This window comes from Amphiura filiformis, chromosome 2 (assembly GCF_039555335.1).
Source record: "Amphiura filiformis chromosome 2, Afil_fr2py, whole genome shotgun sequence".
In the NCBI taxonomy this organism is placed as follows: Eukaryota; Metazoa; Echinodermata; class Ophiuroidea; order Amphilepidida; family Amphiuridae; genus Amphiura; species Amphiura filiformis.
In genome coordinates, this window is record NC_092629.1 from 52184366 (window position 1) to 52205351 (window position 20986).

The following is a 20986-nucleotide window of genomic DNA, read 5'->3' on the forward strand; positions in this document are numbered from 1 at the left end:
CTATCTCACCTGTGGACTGTGGTTATACAATAGGTGATCCTAATTTTAGCTACAAAGTATGGGCAATTTATCAGCACGCTCAAAGAGCATCGATCATTTCAATCTTTCTTCAGGGGAATAAGTTTGTCTCAAAGTAGTTCCGAGAAGGGTGTACGGGTTTCACTATGAAAGTCGCTATTGAAACACATGGAACCTAAGGAGATACCCTAGGGACAACATGGCCATCTCTTCTTTTACATAAAACTATAAAATGAAATCATACACACATTTTGGGTGCCAATTCATACACAATTTGCCTAAATTTTAAGTTTTATATGGAACTACAGCGGCACGCATGCCATTGTAAGGTTATCTTTCAGTGTGTTGGGTGCTCAGACAAGAAATCGCGCGCCAGGGGGCTTGAAATTTGTATTTGCAATTAAACTACCATTATTTTACTTTAAAGCGGGGGGGGGGGTGTAAGTTGGAACATAATTAGGCCTACTATGAAAAAGATCAAAATGAAATTAAAGAGTACTTTATTTTCAGTAATACTAATAGTCACTTTTCTTTAAATTTTTGGATTTTTAACGTTTTTTTGATAATAACCTTTGCATGCTCTATTACTAAAACACCGATCCACAGAAGGACATTTTGTTTTATTAAATTTCCACTTTTTCTCATTTCCTACTATATAATACACATACGCGCGAGATTCAAACATTCTAATAACAGGCTTATTATTCACCAAAGGCAAAAAATGAAGATGATCAGTGACTCTATTGTAATATAATAATGCTTGGTTTCTCCCAATATCGTTTCGCAATGTCGGCTTTTCATCCCACCTGCATACACTTTAGATAGAAATCATCAGATTCATAAAGTTTACTTCGAGTACTGTTAAATATCAAAAATGTCAATTTTAATGATTTGCCATAAAATGTGTATTACATTGCGAATTTCAAAAAATCAAAATTATTTGATATCAGAAGGCCATTCTGCGTATTCAGAATGCAATTCGATATGTCTGATGTGCTCTAATGTCCCACAATAAATACTGTCCAAACGTTCATACCCCTTCCCTTAAGGTCACTTTGTGTGTTTATACCAATTTTTGGAATAAATTTGAAAATCCTTCGTGTAAAGCATTTTTACGCACCATGTTCACCGATCAAAAACGCGTTCCATAACGTTTTTTTTTTTTTCAAATGTGCGCCCCGTATAAAACCACGCCTAGTGATTGTTTTCTTCTTTTTTTGTATTGAACTACAAATCGATCAAAGAAATAATGTTGCCATTGGGAAGAACCAAATACAGTACCGATTAAATTTTAAAAGCCCGTTTTTGGGGAACATTTTCGAGAATCTTGATTGAGAAAAAACTGTTGTGTTACATTATCGATATCTTGATTGTGAAACGTTAATTTTGACATCATTTGACATTTTTTCTCAACGATCTGTCGATTACTCTACCATTTGATTTTCATTCAAAATTGAAGCTAGTTTTGCAAAAAACGAGTTTTTTTCGTCATAGATGCGACCGACTTTGCGGGGCAATGCGCTTGTTTATCATAACAGCCTGTATGCACTATTGAATATCATAGTCAGTTTGAGACCATCTGTTTTCGTAAGTTCCCTCCGTAGCACAATCGGTTAGCGTCATCTTCTCTGGTTTAAGCAGACCTTCTCTGGTTTTAAAGGAACCTCAACGTCCCTCAACGCAGTGGATTTTTGACTTGAAATTTGAAAGGTCAAGTGCAGCTACATCAGGCAAATAATTAGTATTATTTTGCTTCGTTTTTATTGACTAATTTGTGGTGCAAAACAAGCCATTAATTTAGAGTTTTGATTGATACAAAGTTACCAGGAAGGCAGTTACAAACTCGTGTCGTGATAAAAGCTTGGACCAGTGAATATTATAATTATCAAATTATGAAATCTTATTTTCCTGCGGCATGTTTTATATACTTCACGGAAGTTTCCTACTTTTTACTTTTGTATTCAAAATAAGAATATTAAGTTGAGTTAGTTTGAGGATATTTAGAGTCATCTCTCGAAGCATGCTAAGATTTTAAAGCTAGGCCTAGGTATATAAATTTATTAATGTTAACATTCATGCCTTATCAACTGACCCTCTGCATTAACCCATAGGCCTATTACTTTTTAATGTGACTTATCAAAAAATGTATTGTTGTTTCACACATCCTCCTATGGATGATCATTTTATATCAGAAGGACATTCTTCGTATTCAGAATGCAATTCGATGTGTCTGATGTGCTCTCATGTCCCACAAAAAATAAGCCTACTGTCTAAACATGAAACCCTGCCGCTTTCTCTCTGTCTTTGGTGAAATAAATCAATGCTGTTATTACGGTACCCTCTGATTACGCAATAATATGCAAAAATAACTAGTATTACAATAACAACAACAACATACACTTTTAAAGTACATATCAATAAAATTAAAACAGTCTGTTGTGAATCGAATTTCAAAAAGTCAAAATTATTTGATATCAGGACATTCTTCGTATTCAGAATGCAATTAGATATGTCTGATGTGCTCTCATGTCCCACAAAATATGCTGTCCAAACGCTCATCGTACAAGGGTATTAGATAAATCACTAAATGTAATTTAATCTTTCACTTTGGTTTATAGTCTTTATATGTTTCATATTTTAAAATCTATCTTCATCTGTGTAACATTTTGAAACGATATCAGGCCCATTCCATGTCAACTCCAGGGATGTGCACCGCAGCACCTCTTCAATTTTTTTCTTTTTCTGTGTGGTGGTAGATATTGATGAGAAAGTAAAATCCTGAAAATTTGAGCTTCATACTCCATTTCGTTTTCCCGTGGCATCAATTTGAAATTTAGGGGGTCAGCGTAAAAAATGTGTCGCAACGCGAAAGACGATGTTTGGAGGTCCATAAATGTATAAAGGGAACCCTCTAAAACTGTGAAAAGTATGTATTCCTGGGGTACTTTTTGGTGTAGAATTCAAATCTGCTATCAGAAAACTTGTAACTCCTTTACTTTAAAAGATATAGGGCCCTCAAAATGCAACTTCGTCCAACCAGGACCAACTTTGGGGGTCAGAACTCCAAAAGTAAAAATAATTTTAGCGTCAATTTTTTTGCCAGTCAGAGCCCTTTGGTAGGACATTACTCTTATCCAATATTGAGTATATTAGAATACATTTAGCTGAGATATTACCCATGCAAAACCACTTTTTTTACATTTTGACCCCCCTGAAAACCAATGTCAGACAATTTGCCCCACCATCAACTTCAGGTATGTTGAAGATATGTTCTTGGACAACATTTCTGAGAGATATTGGCTTTGGTTCTTGATGGCTTCAACACATTAGTAAGGTTTGCCTACTCCATAGAGTTGTACACATTTTTGATTTTGCATGTATAATGATTTCATGTACAACTCTACACCAAAAAGTACCCCAGGATACATACTTTTCACAGTTTTAAAGGGTTCCCTTTATACATTTATGGACCTCCAAACATCGTCTTTCGCGTTGCGACACATTTTTACGCTGACCCCTAAATTTCAAATTGATGCCACGGGAAAACGAAATGGAGCTCAAATTTTCAGGATTTTACTTTCTCATCAATATCTACCACCACACAGAAAAAGAAAAAAATTGAAGAGGTGCTGCGGTGCACATCCCTGGAGTTGACATGGAATGGGCCATCATTTAAATGATAGAAATTATTATTTGATAATATTCGCATTCATGCCTAATCAACCCCCTGCATATCTCATCAAAAATGTTTTCATAACAACACAACCTACATTTATGAGAAAGTCTCAAAACAAAAATCATGAAGCTTTTTCGCCAGCCCATTCGGGGCTGGTACCTGTTTCAGGTTTGGGGTCAGTTTACTCAAGAGATTATATTTTAGTGGTATTGGAATGATTTTTTTTTTTACTTTTTGTGGTTAAATTTTTTTAAATATTTTAATTCGATTTGTTAGGAAAAGTAAGTATGTTTTGCCGTTTCAACGAACGAAAACGAGTGAGTATTACCAAAGTTATGTTTGAACTAATTAATTATGACTTTAAAAGTTTAAAGGCCTAAATGTAACAATAATAGTTAATATATATAGCATCATATGGTCAGCAGAAGAAAATCTGACATCACCTATGATGTCATATCAGTGTCCTTGACCGGGGGTCCTTACTCCTTGACCACTGAACAGCGTGATATCATGTTGATAACAGATCTATAGAATCAAAATCTTCATCATATCCCCGGATCATATCACAGATTCTCAACAATCTGTGATCATATGGACCATATTGATGTGAAAGTAGTTATCTATCATATCCTGTGTCGTTTTATGGATAAAATGACTCAAAATGTTATTGATGAAATGGTTGCTATCATAAACATCAGTTTTGTCTTTTCAACGGGAAAAATCCGATGCAAAATAAAGTTTTTAGGGCCTAGCTATAATATGGGCATAATTTATGCATATAGTATTGAACAATGTACCCCATTTGACACGCACTTATAGATAAATAAATTGTCTTACTTTATTAATTTAATAACTTCTTTATTATAAATAAAATGACACATAACTATTTGATTCATAAAATTACATTCAACAAAATGATTGAAGAGAAAACACACAAGGCACTAGGCAGTCTGTTATAGAATGGAGTATGTAAGATGCCATGTCCATAGCTTCGCAGGAGTTTCCGACTAGCAATCAACATGATCAGCACATTCAGAAAAACACAGTTTAAGAGTGAAGATTGTAGTGAGTAACCAGTCCTTTATAAATGTGCTGGCCACTATCTATTATAATATAGTAGGCTTAAACTATACATTGCGAATTAATTAAGTTATTTTAAAATAAAATGTACATGTAAGTTAACTCAAACCGGCAGTGTATATATCGAAAGCAGTGAAATCGGACATTCCTAAGCGAAGATATTGAGTTCGTAAGTTCTGGTATTACAAAATTGGAAATTGAGATATCGTGGGTAAAAAGCTGAAAAGACAAAAAAAACCAACGACAACAACAACAACAACAACAAAACAAACAGACCAGAACAATTTGGAGTACATGTAATGAATTAAACGAGTTGACATGAGATTAGGAACTAATGTTTTCAGCTGTTTCAGTGTGCATGTTCTCATCGTTGATGGTTTGGTGGACTGTCATGTAGATGTAAGCGTGATCCTAAAATGCCTTTCACATTGACCAAAACTAATTACAAGACCTCTTCTACATTGAGGCTGGCTTTCCTTTTAAAGGGAATTTTTATTAAGTTTGAATTATATACACAGATTTTGAACTGGAATCATGAACACTACTGATAACCTATATTGTAAAATCTAACTTTTTGCTGGAAGATCTTTTTCATTTTCTCTGATGTATTTTAGGATTATTCCCACTTGGTCCAATCCCATTTACCAATAACATCAGGACATTCATAGGGCATACAATTTGTATTTTTTTCGAATTGGGCCAAGCCAAAAGCATGCACAGAATTAGATTCAAATACCGCGCCGAATTGTATAATTGGCTGAGGGACAGCTGGGATCACTGAGTTAATACACTAAGAATAAATATGCAAATTAGAAACACTGTCTGCATTTTATGAACTGAATTATATTGAACAAATGTTTATTGTGAGGAGTATAATTAATTTACTATTCATCCATTTACTATCCAAAATCACCATACCTACAAATCAGTATAATGAGACCTTCCAAAATAATGGTAACCAACTTCTACCGGATAAGTGTTGAGAAAAACCTTCCGATTTCAATAGAATTTCTGGTAAAAATCCCGTTAGGTCTCAGTCTTTCATGACTTTCTTTTTCAAATAAGTAACAAAAACTGGGTGTCTAAGAATGTTTTTAAACAAATAAAATTGGACAGACAGTAGGTTTATTGGTGCCCTAGTCAAAAGGCAAAGACACAGTCTGGCATGTAGGCCTGATAATAGGACAACTTGATAATTATTCAAAAGTGGAAGAATCTGTTTATTGAATATTATTGAAAAAACGAGTGAAGTTTACCTTGATTATTGTCATATTATTAATGTCCGTTTCGCGCGCTACAGGCGCAATTTGTTCAGCATAATTCATAGGAGCAGAATTAGCTGGGCGTAACATTGCTGAGGGGAGATACCAGGACAAAATTAACCAAAAGCTGTTATGTACATCTTTCTTTGGCCTGATTTTAGGCCACAATAGTAATAATAATTGTCCTCGTTAAAATTGCACATTGTTGCATTTGTCCCGGTAAAGCAATTATTAGTAGTGGATTAGCGGGATGATTTGATCATTTTATCCTCTTCCCAACCTGGCTGGTCCGCCATATGCCTCCTATGTTTGATAGATGTCTACGTACGTGAGGTCACATATGTGTCTTCAAAATGAATGACCCCCCCCCCTAGTACGACCCTAGAGAGAATAAATTAAGTTACAATTCCATATTCAATTAATTTTGTGAAAAGTGTTCAAACCCTTATTTTGCACAATTACCATGTTTAGGCCTAAAGCTCGGGAGTTTAAGCATTCATGCTATGTGCTTAGAGAAAGTATTGGGATTGAACTATGTTTCATCTGGCAAAACAAGATAATATTTTTGGAATAAGTTCACATAATTTGTTGCGGGTCTTTATTGCAGATATGCCTTTATTGCACTCCCTGTACTTCATGAAAGACCTTGATGTAAATTCCCATGGTTTTCAAGTTTCCCCTGTACTTTCTCTGTCATCCTACACACTTCTTGTTTGTGGCAACTTTACTTCCAGATCCAGGGTTTAGGCTCCTGAAACGTCTGATTTGTTCCGTAACCAGGAAACAATTGACACCAAGGCTTTCCACCCTCTGGTATTCTCTATTCAAAACTTGACAAACATGGTAAAACAATTGTATATGTCTGTACTTTCTATCTTACACACTTCTTGTTTGTGATCCAGAGTTTAAGCTCCTGATTTGTTCCGCGACCAGGAAACAAATGACACCAACGCTTTCCTCCCTCTAGTATTCTCTATTCAAAACTTGACAAACATGCTGGGAATAGTTTGTGTTTACTCAGCAAACACAAAATTGTTTTTAAAACGTTTTAAACATGTTATACTTTGGGTTTTGGTTTAGATAAAAACATTATAATAACACCAAATGTCGGCGTTATATTAATGTCATGGAAACGTTTTAAAAAACGTTTTGTATGAAAACACACTGCAACAATATTTTGAAAATGTTTTCAAATTGTTATTGTCAAATATTTTTGCAAACATTTTTACCAAATATTTTGCCAACACTTAAAGAATATTTGCAGACCCTAATGTCATTAATATTAAATCATGATGGAGATTTTGTTGAAGAGGTGTATAGGCAAAAAGTAATGATAAAGAAATGTATCTAATTTTTAAGTTCTCACAGTTCATCGTATATTTACAGTATAACACTCTTTATCATCAGCTATGTCAAAGCTTTTTAACTGGAATTTATATTGTACATTTAGGCCTGTAAATTAACCAACACAAAGAAAATATTTTTGGAATTGTCAAGTTGTGTATAAGCTCTACATGCTGCGTGAATTATAAAATATTGCATGTAAAAAAAAACCCGAAAAAACCACTGCAGACTTATTACAAAGTGCAAACTAGATAATAAACCATCAGAAGTAAATCCGTGGATAAATACATCCAGTATTCCCCATATTACAAACACTTATAAGGTAAGCAAATAATAACCAAAATAGATGTATTCTGATATCACACCCATAGCTGCTGTGTGCCTGCATGAATGAACTCATACACAAAATGTACCAGTATAGTATACAATGGTATATTATAAACTGAAAATGGCAGCTTTTGAGCATGAAGGCAGACTTCTCATTGGCTATTGTTGGTCAGTCAGTAAGTTTAATAGGAGTGGCTTAGCTTGACTTTATGAATCCACACACACCCATTTTGGAAATGGCATATAATGTGACTGTACGGCCCCTTTTTGAAAAGGATATGTGCTAATACAGAATAGTCCAAGACTTTGGGGGAAATGCCCCGATGATCATTCGTTTTGACAGGGCAACTTTTTTTTTTTTTTTTTTTTAAATTTTTCTTTCTTTCTTGGAAAGTTGACCAGTGGATCTGTTTTAGGGGCGTGGCCAAAATAAACGGTTTTCCAACTAACCTGTTTGCAAACGGACACCGCCGGGACAATTTGGAGAAAATATGCGCTTTTATCCCATTTTTGATGCATGCATACGCGGGGCAGTCAGTATGTAGTGAGAGTTGACTGGTAACCCCATGTATGAATTATTTTTATGGCATTTTTCTGTGATCACATAAACACTGTACATGTCTTTCAAACAACACAATGTACAATTTTTATCATACACTTGATTACCTTAGCATTGGCATAAAATCAATAGGGACACTGCTAAATCACGCAAAAAGACGTGATTTTTAAATTACAGCAAACACTCATAACCAGAATGGAGTCAGTCAAGTGACTCTCAAAGTGGAGTAAACTAGCACTGACCACCCCCCCGCAAGTTACGCCACCACTGGCCACTGCCAACAGTGGCGGATCAAGGTCCCATTGAGCGTCGAGAAAATGTTGCTGAAATGTATGTAAAAATCACCCATTATTACAGCATCTGATCAAGTGTTTCTATATTGCTGTATTACCCCTTTCAGTGGGGATCCCAAGGGCGGGCTTTCCGTGGAGTCGAATACATTTGGCTAAAATATGTGTCAAAATATCCCATTTTAAAAGTAGACTATATCTGATTAAATTTATCTGCACCATTTAGACAGTATCTGCCTTGATCAAGCTTTTCTGTGGCGCAGTATTACGCATCTTGAGGTTCTCCTCCAGGGGAGTCCCTTCCCTTGGGAGTCGAACAAAAAAATGCAAAAAATGTATGTCAACATCTCTCATTTGATCAGGGGAAACCGAAGGTTAAAGCAAAGATCTTTGGGAAATTCCCTTTCTCTATTTGATAAGGGAGAGCAATTGGGGAAAACAAAAAACTGAGCACCAAATGCCCCGATGGTATATGGCCCCTTCGTGCCAACTCTGTTTTACAGGGGCAATTGGTGTAGAGAACGAGGTGGGGGGGTAGCCTAATGCCCCATTTACCCTTTGTGTCGCCCCCTTTTGTGCAACTAGGGAAAAATGCCCTGATTATCGTTCGTTTTGACAGCTAGGGTGCAACTGCGCGTCAAGAGTACAGGGGAATGCGCCGATGATCGTTCGTTTTGACAGAGTACAACTGTGCGCTCAAGACTATGGGGAAATGCCATAGTGATCGTTCGTTTTGACAGGGTGCAACTGTGCGCCCAAGACTATGGGGATTCAAATGCCATGTAGTGATCGTTCGTTTTGACAGGGTGCAACTGTGCGCCCAAGTCTACGGGGAAATGCCCTAATTATAGTTCGTTTTGACAAGGTGCAACTGTGTGCCCAAGACGTATGAGAGGGTAAATACTCAATACAATATACCACCTAGGCTCTTTCTATATAATAATCAAGTTGAACTTGTGGAGCTAATAAGAGTAGTCTACTATTACTGAAACCTTTAGATTCTAGACTAAAATTTTGTTCGCGACGAATTCATATGTAGTCGCAAGATATCACACCATTGAGATTGTCAGAATGTCATTATTAATGCATACACTAAGTTTCTTTGTGTTCTTATTTTTATATTCCAGTGAGCTTCATACGAGACCTGAAGTGAAATCAGAGCGGTATAACGGAAGTGTCCTGGCGCGTGCGAGAGGAGGAACATTATGGTAAGTTGACGGGGTTTGTGACTTGTTTTCTGTGCTTTATTCTAAAGGTGTGTTCATGTGAATAGCCTTCGATATCATTGTAGTTTGTGTTTTCTCTGTTTACAGCGCAAGCGCATTATGTTTCAAACATTTGTACACACCTAGAATTGTGTGCCCCGTTTCTACTCTTGCTACAAATTTAAATCTGATGTATTGTTATAATATTAGCATGTATAGTTTGTTATGGAGCTTATTTTAAGGGGTATTTCGTGATCTAACATTCTTGTTATATAGTATTTGTCAGTAGATATCCATAAAAAAAGAAGCTTATTCCCAAAATATCAGTTGATGTCGATTTTGCGTTTGCGAATTATGTGTATTACCACTGTGTTGTAATTTCATCAGTCGATATTTTGCCAAGCCAATGAATCTGCAAGAATTGTTTCCGATGGTATAAAAATCTTAACCCTTTTTCAGAAAAGTGGGGGACAAGGCTGTGGATCACGAAATGCCCCTTTAAAAGTGTATGCCGTTCTCTGTAAATGAATATTGTGCCTCATTATGCTGTTTGTTGTTTTGATTTCGCGTTATACATACATTATACTATGTATTTATTCTTATCATTTAGCGTTTTTGTGGCGCCCTCTACGGAGGCGCCACAATATAAGGGCGCCACAATATATAGGCATGACTTTGTGAAACGCTTCTAATTTCACTCTTGCTAGATTGACTTCGCAATTGTTTTGCTAAAATTATGCCCAGCAGCCAGCTCATAAATAAAACCACAATTTGCTTGGATTTTATTTTATTATTGTTTTCTGATATGCACGGGATAAAATGGTGAGCGTATATTCTTTGTTTAAAATACAAAATTAGGATTTATAAAAACACCAAATAAATCCTGACCTTTGTATGCGTTCAACCAGTTTACCGTGTGCCTTAGAACCCGATAGACGGTGACATTTGACCATACACTAGGTTCCACAACATGCTCATCTATCATGGGAACAGTCCTTGAAAATTTGGGTACACAAACTCATACTCTGCAACTTGAGGTCAAATTTTGCACTATGATTATGTAATTGAGGTTATTGGACTATGCCATTGGGATGAGACTCTTGTGGTCCATAGTGATAAGATCAATTAACGAGGCCTCAATAAACTGATGGCTTTTGTTTGCTAATTACCATAGAATCTATATAGCGGTTATTGCCATGGAGGTAGTACTAGCTACTACCTCCATGATTGGGTTAAGTAAATAACTAAATCCTGTTATCTACCCAGCAATGTTTGCTTATCTTAATAATTGTAACAAACTGTAGTGTAATATAAAATAGTACAAGACCAATGAAAACAGAAAAGGCAAACAGACAGAAATTTAGAGTTTTAAATTAGAGAGTTGACAGGAAGTTGTAAGAGTTAAATTGTTATGGATATGATTGGTGTAAGCGCGAAAATGTTGAATGTCAGATCAAAGTCATCCGAGGTGAATTAAGTAATGTCAAGCACAAATTGTTACAGGTCATTTGAGGTGGACTAAGTTTATATTTGGATTGTCAGAACACCTTCCCCAATCAAACACATTTCTCAATAATTGTAACTGTCGTTTTATAAACTTATGTTTTTTGCGCCAAGAGGCCGCACTCGACTCCTGTGCAATAGTGCATTTTTAAAATTATTATTATTATTATTAGTATTGATTATAATTTTTTATTGTTGTTGTTGTTGTTGTTGTTGTTATTGTTCTTCTTCTTCTTGTTTTTCATTTATTTATTTATTAATTAATTAATTAATTAATTAATTAATTAATTAATTAATTAATTAATTAATTAATTTATTTATTTATTTATTTATTTATTTATTTATTTATTTATTCATTTATTTATTATCATTCTCAGCAAACCCCATCTGTTTATTTTGCGAATATGGTTATGAATACAGTGGCTGAGCCAAGGCTGGGGTAGCATCCTACTTTTGTTCGAATCTGACGGCAAGATACATGTACACGGGACAAATGCCTTAATATTCCCTCCAAATGACGGAATATTCTCATGGTTCAATGTGCAAATTCTACATATACCACAGAAAAAGCCGACGTTTGCATAATAATCTACTGTAACATATCTTGTTAATTGAATTCCGAATTGTTTCCCAGTCATTGAGCCCAGGAATCAAGGGCGTAATAGGTGGAAAAGGGATAAAAAATAGGGACCAACAGAATGACAAAAAAAATTTAATCAACACCTGTTCTCACTTCAACCAGGACGGACAACTGCAGCTCAACTTTCCCGGTCTTTTCCAGTAACATGCATATGGGTACAATATAACTTATTTGATTATATTTATTGTTATTGTTTTGTTACCAGTAAGCAGTGAAACACTTGTACCGAGCAAAATGTAGACCAGACGAAGTAACCTAGTAAGTAAAGTACTTGCTTGTTTAGAAACTAATCTGAAAAATAAAACTTACAGAATAGTGCTAGGAATATTGCCCATAATGAGCATTTCCGGTATGTTTTCATGTAATAAATTCGTGGTTTCCAATAGCTTACAAACCATGTAAAGATGTAACGCAATGGTTTGTCCTTGTTTGTTTGTAAATGATTTGTCATTGTTCATGTTGTTTGTTTGTAAATTAGAGGAAATTATTGATAGGCAATATAATGGAATATTTTTATTATTAGGTCTTATCACTTTGCTATGCATGCCAAAAGTGTTTACATTCATAAATAAAGGATGAAAGAAAGAAAGAAAGAAAGAAAGAAAGAAAGAAAGAAAGAAAGAAAGAAAGAAAGAAAGAAAGAAAGAAAGAAAGAAAGAAAGAAAGAAAGAAAGAAAGAAAGAAAGAAAAAGAAAGAAAGAAAGAAAGAAAGAAAGAAAGAAAGAAAGAAAGAAAGAAAGAAAGAAAGAGACTTATGGTTTATTCTGTAATTTTTTTTTTTTACAGATTGTCGGTTTACATCTTCGTGTTGTTTGCCGCATTTTGACCCAAGAGACGCTTTAACAGGTAAATGACGTCCTCGCCCATAAGGCAATGAAAAAAAAGAAACTGTTCTACGGGCGTGCGGACCTTTCAAGTAGGGTCGGTCGGTCGGCCCGTCTGGGTCGGTCTGGCCCGTATAACAGGGTTTTCTTTATTCGCCGCCTAATACAGGTTAAGTTTTCTGAAAGTGCCCCATCAATTAATTGTAGCGTTCATGACGGTCATTTTTCCTGTGTTCTCTTTGGAACATTTGCTACTTGATTTTCGATGTAGGCTAATACAAAAAAAAATATTAACATGGTCATGTGGGGTCTAAGTTTTTAATTTGCGCTGCCTCGGGATTGATAACTACTTGGTTCTACCATTTCAATGATAGGCTTACATGTAACTATAGGAACATAAGTGCTCATATTTACTATCATTTTGCGACAATTTTATTGTCTCTTTACTTTCTGTCTTCGTCTGTGTAATGTCTCCCCTCTGTCACTCGCTTTTCCTCTCCTTTCCATCTCCCTTTTTAGTTTACTTTCTCCACGTGTTTCTATTCCCTCAGTCTCTCTAGCTCTATCCCTCTTATTCTTACTCCCTCTATCACTCTTGTGAAGTTGTCATATGATAATAGCAACTTAATATTTTGATATATATTTCCCTTCTATCCAGATACAATCTGACCACAGACAGGAATCACCAGTAAGGGGGAGGGCCACCTTTCATCTAGGAAGGGCCCTTCCCCTACCCTGCTGTGGTATCATCCAGCTATAGAAACTTCAATAGTGCTATAGGTAGGTATGTCACAGTGGCTGCACAATAATTCTGCTACACTGTGCATGCAAGCATAACAGTGAATTGAAAAGGGCGCGCTTCAAATTTGGCCAATTTTAGAAAACATCCATGTCGATAAATGAATTTCTTCATATGCTTCATTTATCCAAATTGTTTAAATTTTTAATATATGGTGTGTGAAGCCTTTCCGAGGCTAACATCGGGTCCTTAAATAAAAATATTGTTTTGTTTAAGAGCTACTGCCTGTTTTTATGGATTTTTGAAGATCGCTCATAAATCAGTAAATATAGGCCTATTGAAGTAAAGGAACTACCACCATTTAGCTGAAATACTAATCTTTCTTAGCATGTAAATTAATTCCGTCGACAACGAATGAAACACTTCCCTAAAACTAGTTGAAGCAAAACATTAATCAATGATATTTTTAGGGAGTAATTTTCCAAACCACAATAGCTCTAAGCCATTGTGTGTGTCCAAGGCCATACTATTTTTGTATACGCGGTACAGTAAAATAGCTTTTGCTTTTACCGATTATCCTCCCATGTTAATCCAGATGACAAAATGTTAATTTAAAGTCTCATTGCAACTGAATTTTAATTTTTACTTTTCGGACTTGGCTTTGAGTAATGGTGACACATACCATGTTTACAGTAAAATGAAAATTATATTCCAGACACCGTCAAAATGTCAAACTTTTTATTTTTTTGTATTGTTTTTAAATAATTAACTGCAGTTCATTTATTCAACTTCATAACAGGATCATACTTTAAAAAATTTATGATGAATGAACAGACGTTCATTAAATATTGAAAAAAACCCTAAAATTACTCATGCCTAATTTGCATAATAATATCATAAATACATAATTAGCTGTAATTACCTAATTTGCATAATTAATTGTTTTTTGTGTATTTTTTGTTATCAATTGAAAGAACTTTGTATACATATGTGTGCAAAAAAAACCGCACCTTTATATCATGTACGGTTTTCTATTGGCATCAATTTTGCATATTAATTAGCTGAACTTAGTCATTTTTTGAGATTTAATTTGTCTGCAGATTGGCCGAAATTGCTAAAATAGTATATTTGGTTAATTTATTATAATTATTCAATGATAGATTTTTAAATTTTGTTTTCTGTAACGAAGTCAGGAAAGATATGCATTTAACATGTGATATTTAAATTAACGCTGCTTTTTCAAGCAAGCGTCCAAATATACCTTCAAAATCTTAAATGTGCCAATTTTGTCATTACAGCCATTTGTGGCAGGATTTCATTCCATCTACGAGCATCTTTAAATTGACACTACGTCACAATGCATTGACCGATTTCAATTCTGTTTTTTGATTTTTGATGCTTTAATAAAGCTCAATAATGTAGGAACATTAAATAACATGTTTCTGCTGCGATTATTTTTGAGGTGATATGCCTACTATAGGTGAGTATTATAGACATACGTGAAGTAAGAAGCCATTATAACCATGGTCTCCGATACCTAACTTGGTAGGGAGATATTACAAGATACTATGTATGAGACCCTCATGCTGCAAACTGTATCATAAATATCACCTATTAAACACATTTATAGAACATGGGAAAAGGTGTTTATACCCGTCAAATAAACTTGCATTACTTAATTTCAGGTTGCGTCAAATACTAGTAAAGAAACATGGCTGATGCAGACACAGCAGAAAATGTCCTCATTGAGGTGAAACGATCATTGGCCTCTGAGCAATTGCCAATGAACAACATACTGGATGATCTTAAACTTAGTGGTACATTGACTGGTGCAGAGAAACAAGCAATCAAGAAGGAACCGAAGGAAGACAGACTGGATACATTAGTTGACATCTTGGAAGTAAAACTCCCAGCAGCTTATGAAGCATTCAGGGAAAGTCTCAAAAAACGTGTACCTGATCTCTACAGAACGAAGATCACACCCATTGAGGAAGAATACAACTATAACACCAGTAAGTAAAATGATATTTGATCATTTTTACACAAACATGACAAACGTAGCGTCGAAACTCGACTTTAATTCATTGAATTGTACTGCTATACCCAGCAAACACAAAAACGTTTTAAAAACGTTTTAAATAAGTCATATTAAAAAAAAAGGGTAAAAACATTTTAATAACATTAACATGTCGGGTTATATAAAGGTCATGATAACATTTTAAAACGTTTTGTATGAAAACACAAACAATTTTAAATGTTTTCAAAAAATGTTATTTAAAACTATTTTTGCAAACATTTTGCCAAATATTTTGTCAATACTTAAAGAACATTATGTTAAAATTTTGAACCCAGCAAACACAGAAATGTTCTTAAATGTTTTTTTTTTTTCAAAACCTTTTAATAACATTTAAATGTCGGGTTATATAAAAGTCAAGAAAACGTTTTTAAAACGTTATTACAAATATTTTGGGCAAACATTTTGCACAAAATATTTTTTCAACCCCAAAATAACATTCTGTTTAGAATGTTTTGTATCAAGTTTTCAAGAATGTTTTTAAAATGTTATTAAAACGTTTTTATACCCTTTATATAACCCGACATTTAAACGTTTTCTGTAAAACATTTTTGTTTGCTGAGTAGTAGATTATCAAAAAAATGTTTTTTAAGGTTATGAAAACGTTTTATACTCTTAATATACCCTTTATATAACCCGACATTTAATCGTTTTCTGACAACCTTTTATAACTTTTTGCGAATGATGTCGAAAACGTTTTGTGTTTACTGGGTACTTACAAAAGGACAGAGTTTGTGTAATGCACGCTAGGAATATCGAATATCAAAAATATATCAATATTATTTTTGTTTAGCCAGAGTATCGCGGTTCAGAAAAATGCTAGCTAGCTATAATCTGCAAAGTATACATTGGCAGCACTAGGGTTTACGTCGAGACATAGTATTTTGTTTCTTTCTTTTTGTCGTTCTTTTTCTCCGTGTTCCTACATTTTAAAATATTTAACCCATGCCTCTCACTTTTTTCAAAAGTATTTCCCACATTTTGTGTATTATTTCAGCTGCAGTTGAATCAAAAGAACTGCAACAAGAAGACCAACAAACAAAACCAACGCCCCCAAGCAAACAAGTTGATCTTACAGTTTAATAATTATTCGTCTATCTTTAAGAATCTTGAACTTCTTATTCAAATATCCAAGTATTTCGTGTATTTGTGTTCCGTTTCAGATACACCTGAATCAGGAGAACTACCCCAACAAGCAGAACCAACACCCCCAAGCAAACCAGATGGAGAATCAGAACAAGATGGAAAGAAAGCTGCCGAACCTACTGACAATTCAAAACCAAATGTGAAAAATAAGCAACAAACTGCATCGCCCATACCTCCAGGTGAGGAGTTGTAAGGGAGATGTTAAAATTGAAAGGCATTTCCTTCCTCGTTCATTTCCTTCCTCTTTCCCTAACCTCCTCCTTCCCTACCTTTCTCTCTGCTACACCTGAGGTTAGGCCAACATCTCAGGAACCAGATTCCAAAGTGCAGTATAAACACCAGGTTGAGGCGAAACCTCAAGTCAAATTAGAACAAAAGGTGGAATCTGAGCTACATGTTTCGTCAATTAAACGCCCAGGTGGTAGTACGAAAGGAGAGCTTAAAATAGATATAACTTTTATTTTCTCCTTCCTTCAGATGTGTTTGTTTGTTTGTTTGATTTTACAGTTTAGATCATCTAACCTTCTTATTCAAATGTCCAAGTAATTTGCATATATTATGTTCCGTTTCATATACAGCTAAATCAGGAGAACTACCCCAACAAGAGCAACAAACAGATGAAGCCACAGATGGACAATCTGAGCAAGATAGAAACCAACCTTCCGAACCTCGGGATAAGTCAAAAGCAAATGTGAAACCTGAGCAAGACACTGCATCGCCCACAGGTGAGGCGTTTTAAGGGAGAGGATGAAAATGTAACCTCCTTTTCTCTTTTCTTTCATTCCTTTTCCCGAAATATATCCTTCCCTCCATCCTTTTCTCTCTCCATCCCCTTTCTCTCTTAGACTTGCTTTTTCTAGAGCGAGCATGGAATCGGGACAAACCAAGTGCACATTCAGTCCTTGGGCACGGCCGGGACTTGAACCCGGGACCTCAGTGGTGTAAAGGTCCGTTCATACTACCACCGCATTTGCGATGCGGTGCGTTGCCGCACTGCATCGTATTGCAAACTACTGCATTGCGATATCGCAATAAAGTTAAATACATTTTAATTTGGAAATGCGACGAGTTGCGTTGAGTTGCGGCAAAAGTAATCGATATATTGGCATCGCAAAGCAACGCATCGCAAATGCGGTGGTAGTATATGAACGGACCTTAAGGCGAGGGAACAATGGGCATAAACTAATACATGTGGAGAAATGTGTGATAAAAAAGTTATCATATAATTATTTTCCCTTATTTCAGGTAAAACGACTTTCCTTAATGTTCAGACAATTAAGACTCGGCCTTATTCTTGAATTCAGGGGAAAAGCAAACTAGAGTACTACTAATATCTTTGTTGTCTGTTTTAATGCTCTCAGACTTCTAGCTAGAATACTAGTGACGAGGGCTAAAATGGTGGAATTGATTCTTAAACTCTCATAGTCCGTTTTCATAGACTCATACTCAGATATATTCTGCCAATTTTTGGTTTCTTTGCCAGATATCACAGACCAATGGGACGTTATGATCTCTTATAATTGGGGTGCTCAGGAGCGGATGTTGAAACTGAAAGATGAATTAGTGAAAACGGGGTTCAGGGTTTGGATGGACGTAGAACGTATGCGTAAGTAAACCAAGTCAATATTGTCTGCTCACCTATATAAACACGTAAATCCGCGCTGTTGCGTTCTGACTGCTGGTCTGACAGGGTACTTCTTCTAATGCTACTTCTACGTGATAACCAGCAGAGTCCAAAAGTCGGAATTTAATGCCGATGACAAAATAACGGACCAGAATTACCCAAAATCCTTCTTCCTTTTGCCTTGTCTCAGGCATCGCAAAATGTAACGTATATAGTTTTGGTCAATTTTAGCCTGACATTGACACATGATGCAATACAGTGAGGCCGGAGAGTGAGTTGGCAATCCTGGGGGAAAGTCCTACATGTTTTCTTTCCAGTATCTTTGTATTCGCCGTAAAAGTAGTGATGTAACTGGATTAATTACCATAGCAATGGGTTTGCACTTATTTTTGAAATTATCACTCCGCACTATAAGCAGGATGCACTCGTCAGCGCAGCGGTGTATGTGTGCAATGATAGTTTAACCACATTGCCGCTCTTTTCAAAGACACTAATCTTACAGGTGCGAGTGATCAGCATGATGTAGAACATTCTATAGAATTACGATCCATGTCTTTGTCCCTGGTTTTTGATAATCTATGCGCAATGCATTGGAACGGCGTAACATCTGGTGCAGGGCAATATATTAATAAATAATGTAAACACATTGCTATGGTAATTAATCCTCCTATCACTACTTCTATGGCGAATTGGCTATCTGTAGTTTGTGAACCATAATATTTTTTCAAATCAAATTGTGTACAAATGAATGTTTATGAACTGACATCGTCAAGATCTAGTAATCAATTGAACACATTATGAAGCGAAGACGAACACCAGAATAACAAGTATAATTTGGAAACATATGAAATATGTACATGTAAATTAGTGTAGGTATATTGCAGAAACCACCACCAAAATTCTAAGAAATAAAAAGAAAATGTATTTGTTATGAATATTTCCTCAACAGGAGACAATATGGACCAAACAATGGCGAAAGCTGTGGAGGGATCTGCTGTAATTGTAATGTGCTGCTCTAAAAAATACCAAGACAGTAAAAATTGTAGAAAAGGTATAATATCCTTCTTAATTTAAATAGTGAATCAATTCTGTCTTAGTTTACTTTCATTTAAAATGTTTACAAATCGGCAATTTCTACTACATTTTGAGAGGATTAAGTAACACACCATGGATCTCGTGACAAGAGTATAAAACGCCAGGATTTAATGGTGCAAACCTAAATGAATTTATAATAAATTAATAGTTTATAGTTACAAAAACAAATGGCATGCTCCACAATTTTTAGGGGTAAATGTAAGCTAATCCTTAAATCCAGGGGATTCGAGTAGTGATTTGGATTTTAGTGTGTTGTTTATAATTATCATGCTTTTGTTCATTATATGATATGCTATTCTGTTTCTCTTATCAAGTGTATTTGCTTTATAATGTTTTTAAATGTGTTTACTATAATTAATTTGTATTGGTTGTATTATGCCTAATGGAATATGTACTTTTGTAGTTTTTGCATAATGTATTTGTAAGGTTAGTTCTCTGTTCAGCGCATTGAGGCCTGGCATAATGCGCTATATAAATTACTTTATTTATTTATTTAAAACAATATTAAATGTTTGTTGCTTCAAACTCACACTTATACCAGAAAATTTTATTTTAGCTATTATTATCTTATTTTTAAAATGCCAGTCACAATGACACCTATATAGGACCTAATACCTTAATTATTGTTATGAATACACTAATTATTTCAACACTCATTCCCTGCCTACTGCCTATGTCGAGTGTCCTCGAACTGTGATGGCCCTCCATATCTTCCTGTCTTGCATTGCTGTTGTCATGTCAGTTGTTTCACTCATTCCCACAGAGGCTCAATATGCAGATTTTCTAAATAAGGATATAATCCGATTGCAATACGATTCTTCCAAGCCTTCCGATTGGTTAGGACTTATGATCTGCAACATGTTATATTATGATGTAAGAACAGAAGAGGCTATGGTGAAAAGCCTGCCTGAAATCATCAAGGCTATTGACGAAAAGCTCTCATCAAAGAGTAAGTAGGGCCTAATGTCAATTTTATTTTGTGGAACCGAGTTAGGATTAGGATCAGGGTTAGGATAGGTCAGGGTTATGGGCTACATTATTGATTCAGAGGTCAAGTCCACGGAACGGTTGAGGCCCGGGGTTGAGGTGTAAGCAGAGAGACGGTTGCAGACCGCCTGAAGAGCTTCTATTAACTAAGCCCAGGCCTTCAAATTACTATTATGATTAAAGGGTACCAGGTTATATTATGTAACTTATTGACCCCTTGTATCTAAAAGTGCTGCTTGGTTACGTTTATATATGCCATTGAGATATATAGCGCCTTAGGGTATGTTATATTTATATCACTATGACCATCAGGATCATACAACTGCCATGAGCAAAATATAATTTGCATTATATCAGGAGGGCAAAGATGCAAACCGTTTATCTATTTGTATGTTACTATATATTATTTGTTTATAAAGTTGGAACTCAATAAATTGAAAAATAAATTATTAATTATATTATTAACATGGTGGTCCTTCTTAATTATACACAGAAACACAACAGGTGCCACGACCACAAGCGCCTACGACATCCCACAGATATGGCGGTAAGTGATTCCATGTGATATTTTGCAAATAATACTGATGATATAA

The 20986-nt window shown here is 35.3% G+C and overlaps 1 protein-coding gene across 3 annotated transcripts in view; it reads left to right on the plus strand.

Annotated features, from left to right (window-relative positions):
* The window catches only part of LOC140146361 (uncharacterized), a 63544-nt gene that overhangs the window by 35444 nt on the left and 7114 nt on the right, over nt 1-20986 (plus strand). For all 3 annotated transcript variants that reach the window (XM_072168180.1, XM_072168182.1, XM_072168181.1), the window contains 11 exons: nt 9684-9764; nt 12110-12162; nt 12691-12750; nt 13387-13508; nt 15153-15479; nt 16705-16866; nt 17266-17412; nt 18171-18293; nt 19261-19362; nt 20170-20355; nt 20887-20940. In XM_072168180.1, the coding sequence (XP_072024281.1) occupies nt 15179-15479; nt 16705-16866; nt 17266-17412; nt 18171-18293; nt 19261-19362; nt 20170-20355; nt 20887-20940 (1075 nt within the window). In that variant the 5' untranslated portion in view covers nt 9684-9764; nt 12110-12162; nt 12691-12750; nt 13387-13508; nt 15153-15178. The remainder of the gene's footprint in view (nt 1-9683; nt 9765-12109; nt 12163-12690; nt 12751-13386; nt 13509-15152; nt 15480-16704; nt 16867-17265; nt 17413-18170; nt 18294-19260; nt 19363-20169; nt 20356-20886; nt 20941-20986) is intronic.